The 20,039-nt window shown below is 43.6% G+C and overlaps 1 protein-coding gene across 1 annotated transcript in view; it reads right to left on the reverse strand.

Annotated features, from left to right (window-relative positions):
- Positions 1-20,039, reverse strand: part of LOC102057637 (cytosolic phospholipase A2 epsilon) — a 40,870-nt gene that overhangs the window by 19,934 nt on the left and 897 nt on the right. Inside the window, 4 exon segments of the mRNA XM_055717033.1 lie at positions 8,039-8,114; positions 15,404-15,490; positions 15,841-15,872; positions 15,875-15,941. Of these exon segments, the coding sequence (XP_055573008.1) occupies positions 8,039-8,114; positions 15,404-15,490; positions 15,841-15,872; positions 15,875-15,941 (262 nt within the window).

The raw sequence follows: 20,039 nt of genomic DNA on the forward strand, positions 1-20,039 counted from the left end.
TGACCAACACAGCAGAGAATGATTCTCAGACCTGAGGGGGATGGGGCGTAAACTGTCTCTGTGGCAATTTAGCTTTGTGAGAAATCTCGAAAGAATCAGATTCAAGTTTGATTCAGATAACAAATGTACAGCACACCTGGTTGTTATTAACCCTTCATGACAGAAAAATATCATGGTTACCTAGAGCATCCTGTCCTCAGGTGAGGTAGGAAGGGAGAAGCCTGCCAGCAGTACTGCTGCTTCTCCAGGAGGCCAGTATGTAAGTGGAGCCTTTTCCTGGCATTTCCTGGTGCCTGAAAGACCTGAAAGCTATTTTCTACTCCACATCTCTCCCCAGCATAACTGAAGCAGCAGAAAGGGCTTGGATCTTGCCTGTGAAGGGAGTGAGCCTGCACTCACTGTAAGGGATTGTCCCCTGCAGATCATGGACGAAGCAACCACCAAATAGATTCTCAGGCCTTGGGCAGAAGCTCTTCCAGGGCAGCTGGAAGGGCTGATTTATCCTGCTCTGTCAACACAGGCTCCAGTGAGAACAGAGAAGGGGAGCAGTCTGGTCCCGTGGCAGTCGCTAGAGAGAACGACCATGTCTGCAGAGACAGACGATTGCCAGCACAGCACGGGCCTTGAGCCTGGTCACCCAGGTTAAAAGAGAGTTTGCCCTCCTGTCTTTGCTCAGGATATCAGATATATTGCTTTGGGACATTCTGCCTAAATATAAGGTGTGGCCTGAAATGCAGAGGCCCTGCAACTGGGATATCCCTGGCGGATAATGCCTGTCAGGCTGGGACATTCCCAGGTAACCCTTCATGCTGAACCTGAAGGAATTTCTTGACGCTGCTGGGTGTCTTCCCTCGTCAAGGATGTACACTGCCTTTCTGCCTTTGCAATTACCACCACAAACAACACTTCTGCCTCTCAGATTTTTACATAACTGAAGCAACAGAACAATACGTCGACTTTGGCAATTACCAGTGCAATATTCAATTTGCAGCATACTGGAGGGCTGCAGTCACCAGTCTGTCTGACAGGCAAAACGCCTGCCCTGGAGGTGCCGGCAGCCTGCAGGGCTGTGCCCTGATAAATGGTATCGCTGGCTCTGATCTGCAGTTTCTCAAGAGCAGGTAGGAATCTTGTGCCAAAGCCAAGAACCAAACGTGGCTTCTGGCTGTCTAGACCATCCCTCCTCCCATTAACGCACTTATCACTGTTGATCTCAGGTCCTCCAAAAATACAAGTCCAGTGTCCCCAAAATCACCAGAGTGGCTGAGATGGGACGTACTTCAGAAATGTTAAACTGATCCCAGACTTAATTTCTCTCCTTTTTGGTTTCTGGCCATTGTAGGGTGCAGGAAGGACATATTTCTGTATTTTTACTGTAGTTGCAAAAGTCAGTTCTTTTCTTTCCCTTTCTTCTTCTTAATGAAAACCAAAATGCTCTACCCATTTTTAAATTCCAGCTTTCAACCACACCGTGTATTAAACAAGACTCATGATAGAAGTGAGAAAGGTGGCAGCGCTAAAACTCCAAGCCAAGCACAAATGAAAAGCTGCAGCATTTATGGACACCTTGTGTTACTGTTTCATCCGAATGTACTGATTTGCTGGGGTGTTTTCTTCAACAAAACGTTTCCATCGGGTTACTTTGGATTTTTTTTTCCCCATATGCATGTTGCTTTCATAAATATTTACAGCTTATTAGGTTACTTTGGATTTTTTTTTCCCCATATGCATGTTGCTTTCATAAATATTTACAGCTTATTAGGTTACTTTGGATTTTTTTTTCCCCATATGCATGTTGCTTTCATAAATATTTACAGCTTATTAGGTTACTTTGGATTTTTTTTTCCCCATATGCATGTTGCTTTCATAAATATTTACAGCTTATTAGCTGTTGACAATTCCTTGTCAAACTAACAAAGTACAGGCTACACAAAGGCTACACTAGACAGTGAGGTGGATTAGAAGCTGGCTGAGCTGCCAGGCTCGAAGGATCATGTTGAGCAGCACCGAGCCCAGCTGCAGGCCAGGCACTAGTGATGCACCCCAGGGGCTGATACTGGGGCCAACACTGTCTAACATGGTTATGACCACTGCGGGCGATAGGACAGAGCGCACCTTCTGCAAGTCTGCAGGTGGTACAAAATGGGGAGGAGTGGCTGGCACACCAGGTAGCTGAGCTGCCCTTCAGAGGGACCCAGACAGGCTGGAGAACTGGGCCGACATGAGCATCATTCCATCCAGCAAGGGCAATGCAAAGCCCTGCGCGTGAGGAGGAATGACCCCACGCGCCAGGCTAAGGGCTGAGCAGCTGGAAAGCAGCTCTGCAGAGAAGGACCTGTGTGTTTCGGTGGACACCAGGCTGAACACAAACCGGCAACGTGCCCTTGGGCAAGCATGGCCAGCAGCCTGCTGGCTGCCTTAGGAGTGTTGCCAGCCGGTGGAGAGTGATCCCTCTCTTCTACTCAGCACTGGCAAGGCCATGCTTCTGGGTTCCCCAGTGCAAGAGAGCTAATGGTGTGCTGGAGTGAGTCTAGCAAATGTCCCCAGAGAAGGGGGCGGGGGGATGTGGGGAGGAATTGAAGCATCTGCCATATAGGGAGAAGCTGAGAGCACTGGGACTCTTCAGCCCAGAGCAGAGAAGGCTCACGGGGAATCTTACCAATGTCTGTAAATAGCTGATCAGGCCCAGGGGAGAAGGAAGTAAAGAAGTCAGGGTCAGACCCTTGTCAGTGGTGCCCAGCCAAAGGCAAGAGGCAATGGACACAAACCAAAATACAGGAAATGCCATTTAAATGTAAGAAAAAACTTCTTTACTTCAGTGCCTTTGTTGCAACTTCATTCCCTGATGCCATAATGTCACCCCACGTAGATACTGAAACCTCTGAACTCACAGTCTCTTTGGAAGTCAGCACTGAGTGACCCTAATATCCTTTCCCAATTTTTAAGTTCTACTGATTCAATTACGTGTGTGCTGGTGGGACTGTTTCTCATCTCTATCTTCAAGCTAATGATGGGCTAAAAATTCAGGACTGAACCGAGAAGTTCAGAGCTGCAGCCAGCTGTTTGCTGCTCTGCAAGAGTACCATTCTGTGACACGTTCCTGAAATGAACAGTCACATGCTCAAATCATTCATCTCCATCACAAATAAGAAGAAAATTACAGTACTGAAAACCAAAGCATATAAGAAAAACTAGTCTTGTACGTACAACGAATGTAAACTATAAAACCTCATCTGTCCTGTTACTGCATTTCATAACACTGAAAAGAAGAAATCATCTTCTCCTAGGGAATTCCTCTCTACCTGTGCAGACCGGTTCCCCTTGGATCCTAGTTTACTACAGTTCACCTGCAAGGAGGAGGAGAGCTGCTCCCGTTTCTCAATCACCAGACATGATCTCCAGGGATGTTTTCCCTCACCAGCACAGTACGATGCAAAAAATATTAAGAAGTTCCCTCCAACTGCTGATGTCTGAGAGCTGATTTGAATTGGACCTCTACAAGCATCCAGATACAACACTCCATCTGTAAGCCTAGTATTACTCTCTGTAGCTTGCTTGTGGAAATAACAAAAGCTCATGGATCTACCATGCTTAATCAATGATGCCCTTCACCAGGAACAGACAGGGTCCCTGTGTGAATGAGCCCTCCACCCTGTTTCAGTCAGGCGGCAAAGTGGGATTTGCTCCCTGGAGCACAGGTTCAACGGGTGCAGTACCTGCTGCACTCACAGAGCGAAGCTTTCGCACCCTGGGTCACTGCTGCCTCCTGCACCACTGGCACCGCTCACATTCCTGGGGCAGGGCCATGGCCAGCACCTGCACTAGGGCTGTTCTCCCTAATTTGCTTACATTTATTTTCTGTAGCAAAAATAACCCCTGATGTCTCCAGAGAGCCACTCTGATTTGCAAAGGCTCCAGGTGTATCACCTAGAACTGACTCATTTCTCTGAATGGATAAAATAAGAGCTTCCACAAAATAACTTCATAAGCTGGGAGAGGAGCAAGGCTCTGAGCCTCTCTTTTATAAATATGCAAGGTCTCTCTTCATCCAAAGGTAAAAATGGAAGGAAGATCTGAAAACAAAAGGGTGGGTAAAGGGAACAGTGTTGTTGTTCTGGCCTCCCAGCTAAGACTTGACTGGTTTCCCTCCATACCTGAGGCAACTTCCACATGCACCTGATTTCTATAGTTAGAAAATATACCTGATAAGCACAGTCACATTTCAACCCCTGCAAGATTTTACCTTGTCCTGCCTCAGCTGATCACAGGGATCCCCCCACCCACAGCCTCCTGAACAGAACAACGGGACACACCACCAAGTTACCATCCCTGGGAAGAAGGCATCCACCAGCCTGAAGCTCATTTGTTTAAGGAGAGCAGCTGGAAGGTGTGGGAGATCCTGTGCCACCATGGTCCTCCTCTCCCATCACCTGCCTCCTTTCTCAATGCTTTGGGAAGCGGAGCCACCGGAACGAGCGCTAACAGTGATGAGAGGAGCTGATATACCATTTCCCTGCTGTCTCACCCTGGCCAAGTATTCCTCCCACACCTGGGGAGTGCATCAGGAGAAGCAACACCACTAACAGAGTCAGGGAACACGAGCTTTTGTAAAAGCCTCTGGCACTAACCTCCAGCTGAGGAGGAGCAAACGGACACACCAACGACCAAAAAAGCCCTGCTCTTACCCCAGGCTGCCTGCGGTCCCAGACTGAGGAGGGCAATACCACTGCAAAGCAGGTCCTATAAGAGTCACATCAACTCCACCACAATTGCTTCCCTTCCAGCATGCCTGCCACCTCCCCAGCCTAACCCACATAGGAGCATCGGAGCCTGGAGATGACAATCAGCACCTGCAGGGCAGCAGGACGAGTGCAAGTGATCTTACCCAGGCACCCTCCTCTCCAGTGCCCGCAGTGGGACCAGGGAGTGCCCGAAACAGCTGCTTGAGCCTGTCCCGTGATCATAAACTGGCATAAAGGTCAGTTAGAAAAACAGTGGGAACTAATTAGCTCAGGTCTGCCAAGAGCATTGGCATGATAAGACAGGACAGAAACCAGTTACATGAAGCACAATGCAAATGCCAGAGCTGAACATCACCCAAGCATAGGGAGCCCACAAAAGTGGTGGAGCATCAGTAGGTACATGAAAAGGGCTAATTGATCCATTAGGGAGGAGTGGGGTGTTTTCCTTTTGTTTTAATTTTTTTTCTTATTGTGAAAACAGATGCAATCATAGCCAAGCTCCACTGGCATGTGTTGTCCTACAGGCAAAGGTGTAACAACAGATTTCAGGACAAACTGGGACTCCATCCCAAGCTTGTGCAACACACACAACCCACGGATCTTGAGGTACGTGATTAAAAACACCCAGGATTAAGTTGGGCGCATGTGACTGAGGAATGTCAGTGGAAGTATACAGAAAGTGGCATTCTCTGAAGCCAAGATTTGGCAAGAAAGTCAAGGAAAAATATAGAAACTCTGGCCAAAGGACCTGGCGTGACTGCACTTGCAATGAACCAAGACAGATTCAGGGAAACCGAGCATGTTTTAGTCAAGCAGAGGTGAACAAAAACTCGAGCAAGTAGATAACAGTGTGTGCTTAGAAAGATGGGAAGCCAGCACGCAGGCAGAAAAAGTAAGCCACAGAAGCTGCTGCACTTGCTTGGAAAGGTGGCTTGTTCCTTGATTTGATACTTGGATGATAGAAGTCTAGGGAAATGTGAAATATGCTATCACAAAAATTGTCAGCCTTCCACTGATATCTCACAGTCAGATAGCACCTGTATCAGCTGCTTATAATCAGTTTTCCAGGGGAAAAAAATCATATTGCTGAGACAAGGCTAGGTAAACGTCATTTTCTAATTCTCATCAGCACACGTTCAGATGTGTAGCTATTTCAGTTTTCTGATAATTCAAATACTTTCAAATGTTAAAACCAAAACATCAATAAGAGTGCAAAGTCAAGCTCTTACAAATTATAAGATGCATATTTAAATAGCACTGAGGTATTTAAATCACATGGTATCACACTATTTTTCCTGAGAGACTCCCACTTCTTTGAGAGCACAGGCAGGTAAGGGCTATCTAATATTTGTTTGCTTTCCTTGTTCAAGAGCATGCTGGTTTACAGGGCTCTATTATGGTGTGGGCCTGTTTAAGGATGTCAGAGTCACAGTGTACCTGGGGTATTACTGACAGAAAGGAAAGACATACTTTTCTTCACCTGCTGGCCCCCAAATCTTCTTTACTGACAGTTAACAAAACCTGAAGATACCTCTCACTGTGTCTAGGACTTACCTCGTATCTTAGAGCCCCTCTACACATAATAAGAGGTAACTCCTTTCAAAACAAGCATGTCATCTGAATAGACAAGAGAGAGAAAATCTGTGGGAGAAGATATTCTGTTCTCTGTGGTTTATGGACAGGGCAGCAGAGGCACAGAGTGTTTGGATGACTTGCCTGAACTTGTGTGTCTGTTGGCAGAGCTACAAACCGAGCCCACACACCCTGATCCCTACTCCAGAGATGTACATTTTGCTGATAGCGGGATTTTCTAAGTATCTGTATCTCATTATGCAAGACTTTCTCTGAAATCCCACTGTCCTCAGGATGGAGGACAAGGTCACAATAGTAACACTGTTTTCTGAGAATGCAGTAGCATTTTACTTTCTGCAATCCCTTTGCATAAGCCAGTGATTCATGGTTCTTATCTTGTCATTCAATTTCCATTCTAGATCAAAGGTGATAATAAAATAAATTAAATCAGCACTTCAAAGGAATGAAGGTGAGGTCTTGCACACACATGCTGTGTTTCATAGCTGTCAAAAAGAATAGAAGTTATTTTGACCTTCTTTGTTATCCTATGATAGTTCTTCTATTCTCTGCAACCCAGTATTATAGGCCATGTGAACCGAACACCTCTCCATTTATTTGAATAATTGACAACGATGACATCCATGTTCTTGAAACACCAAAGTGAGTGGAATACAAAGAGACTGTGAGAAATTTTCTTTGTAAAATATTGTTCCGTTAGAAGATGAAGATAAAATCAAATCGTAGTGTTTGGGGTGAAAATGTTGCCATTTCTGAATTACCCAATGGAAGCCAAGTAGAGCTCACTTGGGGAAAACAAGAAGGTATCCTGCCATGTCCTCAGCCTTCCTTGAAGTCTGATTACTTCCTTCCTCATGGAAAGATGGACCTTTAGAGCTGGGATTTCTCAGGATCTGGTCTGCCCTGTCAAGTCCAAAGTAGTCCTCTGAAGTGAAAGCTGTGGGGGTTCCCAGGCCAAAGTAATGTGAAGCAGAGCTGCTGGTTTACCGGCAGCATCAGTGCCTCATCTTATTTCTTTGGAAAAATCTGTGCCTGTCATAGATATTTTCTGGGTTTCTAACTGCAAGGAGTGTATGAAGCCAATCTGTATCAAGACAATCCGAGAGAGCCCTTGACACGCGATGTGCAGCCACCTCTCGAACAGCTTTGGTAACTGCACCGAAACTACCGCAGTGTGGGGTACCACAGCTGGAGAACCGACCCTTGCTCTGTGCCAACAGCAGCTATAGGTGACTTTTCAGTCTGATGGATCCTTTGGCTGCACTAAAAATACTAAAGAGTAGAAAGACGGAGGAGTGAGGTAACATGTTATGTGAGATGCTGGGCAGCACAGAGGCTGTGGTATTAGTGAGCTTCAGCAAACTTCAGCACAGTCTCCCAAAAAGGAAAGAAAATGCACAGCAAGATATGCAAAACTAGATATTAGAGACGTGCCAAGTTCATGATGTACATGTAGGAACAGTAGGAAAAAAAATCTCCAGAGATATGAAAGTGGCATACTGGGTAAGGGCTGGTAAACAAAAAATAAACAACAAACCTCTGAAATTGTAAACAGCTATTCTGAGGCAGAAATTTGCTTTGACTGTGATTTCTTAGCTAGTACAATTCCAGTGTTTTGCATATGTGCAGTGGCCAGCACAAGCAGGGGCTGGCTGATACAGTAATTTGAGAACTGTATAACGTCAGTAAGAAAAACTGGTACTTACAAAAATCTGCCTGATGAGCATTTTTCAACTTTATGATTCTTACAGTGAGCAGCGAGTAAGGTGACATTTCTTCCTGCTGGAAAAAATAACAAAGGAGATGTGCTTTAAAGTTTGGGATATGTGTATTTGCTGTAATGACAAACACACACTGAAAGGAACCCAGGTTCTGCTGAAGCCATCTCTTCCAGTTGGCATCACAGCAAAAACACAACAGGCAACAGAATGTACTTTCTCCACAAACTTCATCAGCTCCTGAAGTCTGCAGTCATTTAAGCATACAAACAGAGGATGTGGAAGGAGAGGATGAATAGGGAAGTGGAGATGGGGTAAATAAGCTGAGAAAGTCATTAGCCAGCTACGTTAAATCATGCACGTGGTCACCAGCACCCAATCTGACAACACAAAATTCAGGGAATCCACAAATCAGAGACACTCCAAATTTGGCTGGCTATTGACCAGCAGCCTGTGATGTGCTGTAGGTAGAATCAAAAATTTGTACAAAAATTTGTGTCAAATTTCTGCTTCTAATGCAATTCTTGGATAAGTGTAGAAAGGGAAAAAGAAAAGAGACTTTTTTTAGGTTTTCTCACTTGTTTTTAAAAGAATCATTTTCATGATGGAGAGGTGTCTAAGGAAGAGTCCTTAGCACCTCAGGGAATGTCTCAGGCCAGCAGGGCAATACACAGCTTTGAACAAACACCGCTAGCTCGCTTTGTGTGAAGAGAAGTTTTCCTCACCGAATGCCATTATCTGATTGTACTTTCTACTACTCCACATCTATCAAAGTTATACTTTTGACTGTAGTGCATCTCAAAGAAGGCTGCGTCCAATTCCTTGTTGAAGATGCCAGGCCTGACCAGCTGGGTCTGTGAAAGCTGTGCCAATCATGTTTGCTTCAGGGGTTTTACAGCAGGGAACATGACCCTCATGTCTATGAGCAGCAGCTGGAGCAACTAGGGTATCAGCAGAAAGATACAGAAAAGAGGCAAAGCTTACTAAGCCATCTGTGCCGCAGCCAATCTCAATTCCCTGGCTGCAGGAACAATTGTGGAAAATGTATCAAAATAGCTGAAGCTTATAGAAAGGAGAGAGAGTTGCACCACGGTTGTACACAAGAGACTGAATGAAAAGGGTAACTCAGTACTGGGGATGGCTACCTGTATCATAGTTTAAGAGCAGAGGCAGAAGAAAAGGAGGAATTTCAGAAAGTTCAGACTGTTAAGTGATAAGTTCCCAAGCTGATGTATGATTATAGTAAGAACAGGTCTCATTAGATAGGTGGGGTAACACAGCAAGACTGCAATGGATGTCAGAGAACAAGGCTCTGCACAGGAAAGAAAATGCTCTTGCAAAGTCTGTGAGATCCTGAGGCTTGACTGCTACTGCTGCTGCATGAAGAGCTTTAACAAGTGTGCTATCAGCAGATTCTGAGTTGGGCATCTCCAATAAGAGAGGAAGACATAAAATATATAACATGTAAATTAAAAAGGTACCTTGAGATAGTATGGTTATGGAATAATAAGGATTTTTTAAGGACTTGTGATAAAGCATCAATAAACCCAAAATGTTATGGCATTAAGATGAGGTAGATTTGGAAATAGGGAAGTGTTAGTCTGCAGTTCTAATAGCAAGGGTCTATGGATGTCATAAAATGACCAAACTAGTGACGCTGACATTTGTAGTTTTGCAGAAAGATATCCAGCCAAGTAACACTAAAGGCACAGCACGTATCGGGATCAAGCAATAGGTGGCCACTTCAGTGACGCGGACTTCTGATGGTAGTCACTGATACTCAGGCGTAGCTCAAGGGGGAGCTGAGATAACAGCAGAAGGCAAATAGTCCGTAATTCTTAGTAAAGTCAGTTCGGAGAGAAAAAAAAAATAAAAAATCAAAAAACCCACAACAACAGGCAGCCAAAGCAAGAAGCTGTTGTGAAAGCTAATGACCAAAATTTTGAAAAGATTATCTGAAGTGAAAATGGAAGGGCGCTGGTGGAAGATGATGGAATAATTAGGGGATGTTATTATTTTCTGAGAAGCTTCAGTTACAGTAACAGGGAGTAACTCTCAACTGAAATGAAAGTACATTCACAGGCACTGCTACAGTGACAAGTCAGACTGCTAAAAAGGTCAAGGTCTAAGAAGACAGTACATCAGCTGAAGTGTGTAAATCATTGGACCATGGGGAATTCATCATGAGAAAATTTAGTTTAACCTCCCAAATAATTTCCATATCTTTGAGGATGAAAAACATGAGGGTCATAAAAGGAATTTGCAACAAATTGCAGTAATTCTCGAGTTATGAAGTTATCTAATGAAACAGCAAGAACAAATTTTTGAGAAAATGCTGGCTAATTTAAAGGCATATTAAATAAGAGGTAACCAGTGCCTAAAACAACCATACAGCTTTGCCCACAGGCTCAAACTTATAACCAGGACTCGTAATATCAGAATGTTTTCTGTAAGCTGACTAGTTAAAAAGCTAATATTTTTTGCTGAGGTACAGAAGCAGCACATCCAAAGGAACAAGAAGGCTACAGAGCACTGCATGAATGCATTCTCTTTATCAGGCTACAAGGAGAAGATGATCTTGGCTTCTGAGTGGGTGTATTCCAAAACTAAATAGGAAACTAATCACTGTTGATTGAAGTTGTATGTAGGGCACAGGATATTTTATAGGGCTGTTTGTTCTAAACAGGGGACATAATATCTCAGCATTATCAGAATCCAGGCTGAGCCAACTCCAGACTGTTGTTCCAGTCATTATTGTTAGACCATTCCTTTTTCATCAGCAAGGAATAACACTGTCTTCTTACCTCAACCCGTTTTGTTCTTAAGGAACAAACTCATTGGGTTTATCCATTTGTTTCTATACCTTTCTCAAAGACAGCAGTCAAATTAGAGAAATACATAAAGGTTTCAGCAGACATATTTCCAGAGAGGATAAAGGAAAGAGTTAAAGGAATTGCATTTAGCGTTGGTGCTCCCTTAGCCTTCTTCAATGGCACCAGTCCTTCAGCCAGCATTTGGGAACACAGGTTTTTAAAGACTGTCAGAGACATGTACGATCTGCCATGATTTTTTAAGTAGAATGACAGAAGCAGAACTGAGCGTGGGTTCCGGGAAGCCGTGCTTACAGCCCACACTCCCCTGGACCACTGCTGCAGGCTAGAGCGGGGCTCACGCAAAGAATGCATCGCAAGAAACTCATACTTCACACGCAGCTGAAGGCAAACTGATAAGAGGGTAGGGGAGGAGTATATTAGGAAGGACCCTCCCCCCCGCAAAAAAAAAATAAAAATAAAAATTCCCCAACAGAACATACTGTTCTTCATGGAAATGCTGGGTAAGATGTTACACAGATTAGATAGTATCAAAGATTATGCAAGGGTCCAAACACCTAATTTCACTGGAATGACGGTGAGGAAGCGGATGGGGATATTTGGTGTCACAGGAAGATGGCTCAGTGCAAAGAGCAGGAGTTTATTCAAATTTGAAGAGCTTGCCAAGAGAACAGTAGGGCAGAGTCCCTGATCAGCCGCAATGTGCAGATTAGAAATTCACTTGAATGAGAAGCAAGAATAATTTCTCACCTCCAGGAGGAGCGCTCCAAGAAGGGGCTGCGTAAGAGCAGTTGGTGAGCTGTGCACGGAAACTCTGCGCACCAGGAGAATTTCTCACCATATTGCCCAGGAAACACGAGTCCTGCGAGACAGCAAGGTACCGGCTATGTCAGCCAGAGCACACCCAGCGTGCTGTCACAGAACAAGCACTGCAGGAGCAAGAAGGGACCCAAGGAACCGACAGAGGAAAGAGCTAGGGACGCGAAGCCGAGCGGTGCACTCTGTGAGCGTGTCTGGTGGCAGAGCACACAGCCAGGCCGCTGCAGCTCAGCTTCCCGCGGCCTGAGCCCTGCTCCCGGGGCCTGCTCATCGCAAAATCCCTTCTGGCATTAGCCTGTCCCCCAGAGCAATGACAACTTTAAATCTGGAGGAATAATGAAAATGCTAGTTTTATCTCTGTGCTCTCAACATTTTTACCAGTTAGAAGGGTTCTCTCAGCACTCAGAGCCAGTCTGTAACTCTGAATCCCTCTCGCTTTCTCTCTGTGTCACACTCAGATGGCCGTGTCTCCCAAATCAAAGTCCTTCAGAAAAACACCCAATCTGTTCCAGAAAACATTTTGGTCTCCCCTTAGGGCATACAAAGGGGGAAACATATTCAGTGATCATCATCATCTGAGACGCCAATGCCTTTGAAAAGAAGTGCTAACTGTTAATCGAACTATTAACTACAAAGAAAGTCTCTGAGGCAAATGAAAAAGACACTTACCCTCCTTAGAGAAGGTAGTTAATAGAAAATCACTTAATATAATACTTTTGTGATGGCCAAATGCCAGACATGCAAACTAGTCCAGAAAATTCAAAGGGAAAATAACGTCCCATACCTGAAGCTCAAGTCGCTGGTGCCATCGGTGGGAGTCATGCAACTAATTGTCTTTTCCCTCTAGTTATCATTTCATTACAATAACACATTGAACAATGCTAATAAACTAAAAAGCAGGTGTGCTGCTGCCATTGACTATCATTTGTGTTACATTAAAAGAAATGGTTAGTTCAGGCAGTGGGTAATGTAATCAACTACTCATGAGTAAATAATTGCCATAAACAGCCATTTTCAGCACAAAATTAATACTAGGCCGGGAGCAATTCCCAATACGTAGAATAAAGACAGTATTACCAAAATTTGCCAACCCACAGCAGCCAGATGAGCCAATTCTCTCGCAGTCCCCTCTAACAGAGATAAATCTGCACACCCTGAACCGCTGAGCTTACCCCTGCAGTGACAGAGCGATGGTCAGGCTGCGAGACCTCCTCAGAGGCTCGCTGCTACACCTGCAGAAGGGAACCTTAGATGACACACTTCAATCACAGACACTTTTTTTAAGAGGGGAGGGTGACAAGGCCCTTGCTAATGTCATGGCTTGTTCTAGTTTTGTGATAAACTGTTAAGGAACGTGCATATCACTTATATAAATCAAAAACTGATTAAAATTCTCCTAGTTCTTCCCTGGTTTCTGATTTCACATCCAACAGAATATTTTGGTGAGCCTCCCTGCCCTATGTCAGTACTACTGATCTTGAGCCAAGATTATGCTTCCTAGCCTCTCACTCTTTGCCTTACTGTATGTAACTTTTCAGTGCATTTACAGACAGTGAGCCAAGAACTATTTTTTTAAGCTGATAATTTCCCAAGGAAAATACCATTGTGGTTTTTTTTTCCATTTTTGGAAATAACAAATTATTCTTTATAAGACAATGCACTAACAAATAACATCCAGTGAAAATTTTTCTAGATTTACTGTAATTATGGGCTACCTTAGTCAGAACTACTTATGATCTTCCTTTAGTATGTTTCATCTTTCCCATATTCACATGTAAGGTGCTAGAAGGCAAACTGTCAACTCAGGACTCTGTGAAGCAGCTAAAGAAATGCTCTGTTGATGCTCCTATTGATTTTAAAGTATGAAGGAGTTCGCTAAATTTTTAGGACAATGTAGAGAACTTTGTGAAGTGGGGCATATTTAGCTTTGCACTGTAGATAAGCCACACAGCTAAACTCCATATGCAGCCCCTGGGCATGTTTTTCCAAACCCAATCCAGTAACTATTCAGTTTATCACACAGCTACATAAAGCCATCTTAAACTCAAGCGAGTGCTTGGGCAAATATTTGAGCATTAACACTAAGGAAAACTTTGCACCTATTTACTTGTTTTTGGACTCAAGATCTGCTAGAAGCATGTTATCCTTTACAACGCCTCTCTATTAAAAGATTATCCTCCTGTTGCACATGGCAAGCTACGGCTTGCAGAAATAAGGGAATTACCAGGAAACCCAGTGCCACTAAGAGGCAGGAACTGGCCAGCCTGCACAAGTCTGTGCCTTCAATGCCAGTATTCTGCTAAGCTTTATTACAGAATAGACTTATTCAAAATCCAGGAGGCAAACATGAGAGTGCCTTGGTTAAACACCTGTGGATAGCAACACAAAACTTTTGAAGGTCATAATAATTTATCCTCATCAAATGAATGAGAACAATGAATTAAAGCTGTGGAAAGGGTCCCATAGCCCCTATATGCAGGGCTTTATGGCCACAGGATTATTATTTTTTTTAATATTACTTTACATACATTCAAAAACATTGCTGAATTCTAACCATCTTTATGTACATGTAACTACCTCAGCGGTAAAGAAGGGTTGGATGCTTGTAGCCGTGGATATTCTACACCAAAATACAACTTCAGTATAAATACAGCAAATCATACAAAACAAAAAGGACCTGGAGATCAGGTCATTGCACTCTCCAATAGTTGTTTTTCCTGCTTTAGTACATTCCCTTGCTGAGCTTTAGCACACACACACAGAGCAAACAACGAACACCTAAATGCCCTGTCATTTTTGGTTATGCTACTTTGCCATTTACATCATTTCACACCCCACTGATAGTTTGCCACTCTTTTTGTACACTCATTTCCACCTGCAGGAGTGCCAGAATGCTGCTAACGAGAGATCAGTTTGATCAATGTGGTTGATGAGGTTTGTTTCTTTTCTATTGATTTGGAAGTCTGGTTGCACAAACAAAAACTTAAACATGCAGGTTTCCTATGAGCTATAGACACTTGAACGCCATGCCATTTAAGGTATCATCAAAAGTACATTAGCTTTTTGTTTGGAGCCCCTTGGTTTGTGCTTTGAGGCAGCTTGACACCGTGTATAGTCAGCTGCAAGCTAACTGGGAGTAGAGACAGAAATCATCACCGATAGAGCTGGTATGTGTTTGATTCAGATATTTTTCTGCCACAAGCCCTGCAAAGGTTGCTGGAGTTGCTCATTTGTTGTGATGAGCTGCGCAGTGAACACAGCATGCATTTGTTTTGCAAGCTGGTGTTAATTACCAAAACCCAAAGGATTGCCAACAACCATGCCCTGACTTTCCAGCACTGGCAATATTCCCCATTCATGCGGGGCTCAAGCTCAAGTCAATAGAGATAAATTGCATTAAAAGAAGGTGCAAGTTCAGTCCCAGTTTAATTGTAAATTGAGAAAGAACGTTTTCCCTAAGGAATTTCTCTGAGAAATGAATCCATGAAAATAACACACTTTGTGTAAATAGATAAAGAAATGGAATGAAAAAATTACTGAATGCAGATGTTTCATCTAAAGGAAATTTTCTTTCACAAAATGTTCCAATTTCTAAATAAGTCTGTGAGTCTTTAATAACCAAACTTGGAAAAAAAAAAATCCTACTCTTCTCAAAAACCCATTGGTGCAGTCCCACCCATTTTTAGTTAGTTGAAGCCGGTACCTTAGCATCAGCATTGCTCAGGGCTGTGTAGCGCATCATCCATTTTCTTCCTTCATGTTCCATGGGGCTTGATTTGCCGCTTGAATGCTGTTGAGGGAGGGAGAACAAGAGATGAAAAAACAGAGTAAAGACCAATTTTTCTATTTATTTCAACTCCTCAATGTGGAATTGCAAGGTGGAATGAGCAATTCACACCTCCTCATTGTTTGTGGTGGATAAAATGAAGCTGCCAGGGAAGCAGCAGCTGTTTCTGTGCTGTATGGAAGAATGTCGACTCCAGCTCCTCACAGCTGCAAACAGCCAAGCAGGGACAGTCTTATTTTCTTGGAGATTTCTGTCCTACAGGTAACAGTGGGCTCGACTCATCTGTATTCTGGGGACAAATATGAATCAAATACATGCAGGCTCCTGCTAGGCTTGTTCTGTGTTCTGCTTACCTGAGGGAAGGCAGAGGTTGATGCCATGAGGTTGCTGCTGTATTAAGAGCAGGTGCTGCAGGTGGCACCTGGGTGTTAGGCTCCACGGTTGCCAGTGCCTCCTGAAACAAATTTACAGCTTTGAAGAGTGTCAGAAGTTGCTAAACAGGTGTTTTATTACGTTGAGTCAGAGCTCCACCCCTCCACGATTTCTGAAACAGGAAAATTTCCCACCCACATGACTTGTCCAAAGAGCACGTCTCTTGTAAGGTGTGAACCTTCGTATCTGCAGGTCTTGTGACCAAGCAGAGCCTCCTGAAGGACCAAATTGCTCCCACCTGGGTGCTCCTGGAGATGCAGTAACAGCCGAAACCCAACCGATGAGCTGATAGAGACTTTACAGCAAAAACCTAAAAGTGATGATGATAGCCTGATAGACACACACAGCTATTGTCTCCATGCAGAGACCCTGAATTCTATGCACTATTGCCTCCATAACAAAAAAATAAACTAAAAAAAGTTTGGAATGATCATTAGAAGGAAGGCAGCTATATATGAACATATTAAGAGTTCTTCTGAAGGAATATTTTCCCCTGAGAAGTGCTGTTGCATTATGATTTGTGCATTATGTGTTTGTTTTTACTGAGGTCTTCTACTTCAAAAGGAATGAAAGAAGGGAGAAATTCGATAAGCAACATTTCTGTGCTCCCTAAAATGCAATGTGTCACAGTTCCATTTGAAATGTGTTTTACTTATTTCTGGGATTTACATTTAATACAGTATGCATCTTAACAAATTTAAGACAGATTCAAACATTTTGCCTTGAAAATCATGAAACATTTCAACAAACTAAAATAATTTCATATTGTAGGAGCTTTTAATTCTTCATTAGTTTTTTTTCCCCAGTTCAGAACTGGCATTTTCTGATGCAAAAACCATTCAAATTTCTGAACAAATTTATTCAAATCACCAGCCAACTGGGCATTACTAGCGTATTATTGGAATTTAGTGGAGTGATGTTGTACATTTTAAGATTATTTTTTTGTCTAATGAGGATTTGCATGTGTTCAGCACACCTCTAGGAAGCTCGGTGATTAAATTTTCTAATCCATTATGCAAGCATTATTAGCACACATACATTTGTATTGAAAGTCCTCCCAAATGATTAAAAGTAGTGCTTATGAAAGGGCTTGAGATTAAGAGGATGACAAAGCATGATGCTTCCTATTAGAGACCTGAATACATATGAAATCACAGCCACTGCAACTGTGGCAATGCATGTTGTACAAGGACCTCGACCGACAGAAACTAGACACAAACCCAATCACTTCTCACAGTCTCATTACATACTTTTCTTATATACACAGACAAATCAATATGAAAATCTGGTGTTGCAAGGAGAACAAGACAGTTTGATCACCTTACATGCAGTATTCCATCCTCACAAAGGTTTGATTTCCTGGTTTTAATTTTATGTCTACATATTCAGTTTGGGGTTTTGTTGTTTGTTTTGGGTTGCTTTGTTGTTGGTTTTTTTTAAATTAAATAAGTGCTTTTATCACATTGTGCAAGGGAAAAGTTTGCTGTGAACTTCCTTTCTTGCCTTTATCGTATTTAAACTTTTTGATGGAACAGGAACTGCTTAATTGAAACCAGAATTAGATATACTATAGCAATAGGCAAAGGATAGTCACAAGCCTCTCCCATGTTGGCCAATGCAATGCTTAGTCTCAGCACTTGCACTGCCACAAAAAATATTTTTGGAATCTGCCTTTTTTTTCCTATAACTATGGTGCCCAGAAACAGTTTACAGAAAAGTCACCGTACACACAAAAGCATACGCTTTTTCTGTTTCTTCTGCAGCAGCCTGCCTGTGTCCTTGGTTGAACTGCCTAGAAGGGCTGTGGCACCACAGCAGCAGAATGAGAACGTTAGCTACAGTTTCTCTGTAATTGTGCCCCACAAAGGTCATGAGTTCCAGGTCTCATCTCGGCAGCATATGGAAGCTAATGGGTTTTTGCGGGAGAGCGGGAGAGCCGGTTTCCATTGATTTATGTGTGTCATATTGTAGCTTTGGTTGTAAGGCAAAAGGAAGTGAGGTGGGGGAAGAAGCCTCCAGCATCCCTGAGGAAGATGACTAAGAGATGCTTGTCGTCTGACAACGAACTCTTCTTTCCTGACTCTAGCCTTCCCAATACAAAAGACCTGTCCTTTAAGCTCAAGTCAGAGGCAGCCAAAGGTGCCTTTGACCCAAAGCCAGCACTGGTACTGCGTTCCCGAAATTAGTTCAAAGTTCAAACTGCTTTTCGCTATGAAGCATGCTTCCTTTTGAGGCAAACATGGCCTCTTCTCAAGGCAGGCACTTAGGACAGGCCGGACCTCACCTAAATTAGAAGGCCAGACTTTAGCCGAAGCTGGTTGCCTGTACTCCCTGTGTACTGGATGGAGGAAAAAGCAAGCGTGGCCACTGCAGGGCGTAACTAAGTCCCTCCATACCGGATTCTTCTGGAGAAGCCTAAATGTCCAGGTCATACTTATACATCTGACTTCTGAGTAGCTGAAGGTTGGTGAGGTGAATCCCACCCTGAATAATCATTATATCCTCTTTAATCACTTGTTTCCAAAGTCACTGATGCTGAGGGAACACGACATTGAGGAACTTGGCTGTGGCATTAACACGTGATTCACCCCATCATAATGTGAAGCTTGGGCAAAAGCCCTAATAGCATATGAATGAAAAATCCTCTCATGGGTCTGTTCAAATACAAAGGGTGTTGCGATAAGGAGGGTGGCAACGTTGCCGGTGCCAGCAGGAGTCCGAGCTCCCCGCCGCACGCCGGCCAGGGACTGCTGATGCCCCTGTGACCAGGAACGGGACAGCTTCACTTGGGGCCACGGGTGGTAAAGCACAGACTGCGCAGCAGCAGCTCAGCCCAGGCATGTGGAAGGAGAAATACGAAGCCAGGTTTTCTGTGAAACCCCACGCTGTGGTCGTTCAGCATCTGAGACTTGTTTGAGAGAAATGGGGAATGCCAGAGGCAAGGACAGAGAGGAGAGTGCTGCTGCAACTACCAGATGGCAATGCACTCTGGACTTGTGGGGCAGAGCCCCAGAGCTCAAACAACTCATTTAACGTAGCTCAAGGAGCAGACAAACCATGCCGAGCCAGGCTGAGACAGACACCCACGCTTACGGCCATTCTGGGGTCTGTCTGCCAGCTGGCGCGCCGCCGGTGAGATGCAGATCGCCCAGAGCTGCTCTGCCTTGAACTGGTTGTCATTTAAGGTTTTCTTCTGTAATGTTTTCTTCTTTTTCAGGACTAGTCTGATGATGTCTAAGACTACAATCAATGTGATCTAAAGCTGCCACCAATGACTGAGACTGGCCAATTTTAGCATTAATGCTCAAAGACATGGGTTGGATCAGAGTTAATTATTCAAAGATTTATTAAAGTGACGGCTAAGGACAAATAAAAGATCAGCTAGATTGTGTGGTTTCTTTTGACCTTTCTCAACCATTCTCAGTGATAACCCTCTTTAGCCTCTTACCCATCCTTCCCAGCTCCTCTGCAGCCTACAGACCCTCCTTTATGTCTCACCCTGTATCATGAGGCTTTTCCATGCCATGCCCTAGCAAGGCCAGCAGCCCCTCTTGCTTCAGCGCATCTTCCCCTCACGTTTCCCAGACCACCCTTCTGAACACAGGAGAAAGGGAGGGTCCAGCTTCCCTGAAAGCCCTTCTGATTTATTCCTGGTTAGTATTTTTACTAGAAACAGCCATCTTCTACTCCATAGGGATACAGGAGGATGTAGCAAATGTGACTCATAGTAGTATGACGCTTCAGGCATATTAAAAGTAATAATACATGGTGGCCCATCTGAATAAAAGCAAAAATGTTTAGGTTCATCTCAGCAAGAGAGAGATCATAGCAATCTCCATGACAGCAACGCAACGCCAAGTATCATCCACAAGAATTGGGCTTTAGTATGGCAATGGCTGTGCAGCTTTGCCTGGTCCACATCATTGCTGCTGGTGACCCATATGGCCTTTATTTTAATAAGATAAATCTATTGGTCATGATGAGAAAGGTGTATATATATATATTTATCTGCAATTCAAATATGAACACATTAGGAAAGAAAAAGTGAAATCGTTTGAGAAAATTTGGGCCATAGAGTTAGATCAGCAGAAAAAGGAGTGTTTCTGTCCACCAGGAATAT

Source organism: Falco cherrug, chromosome 7, assembly GCF_023634085.1.
Source record: "Falco cherrug isolate bFalChe1 chromosome 7, bFalChe1.pri, whole genome shotgun sequence".
NCBI classification, from domain to species: Eukaryota; Metazoa; Chordata; class Aves; order Falconiformes; family Falconidae; genus Falco; species Falco cherrug.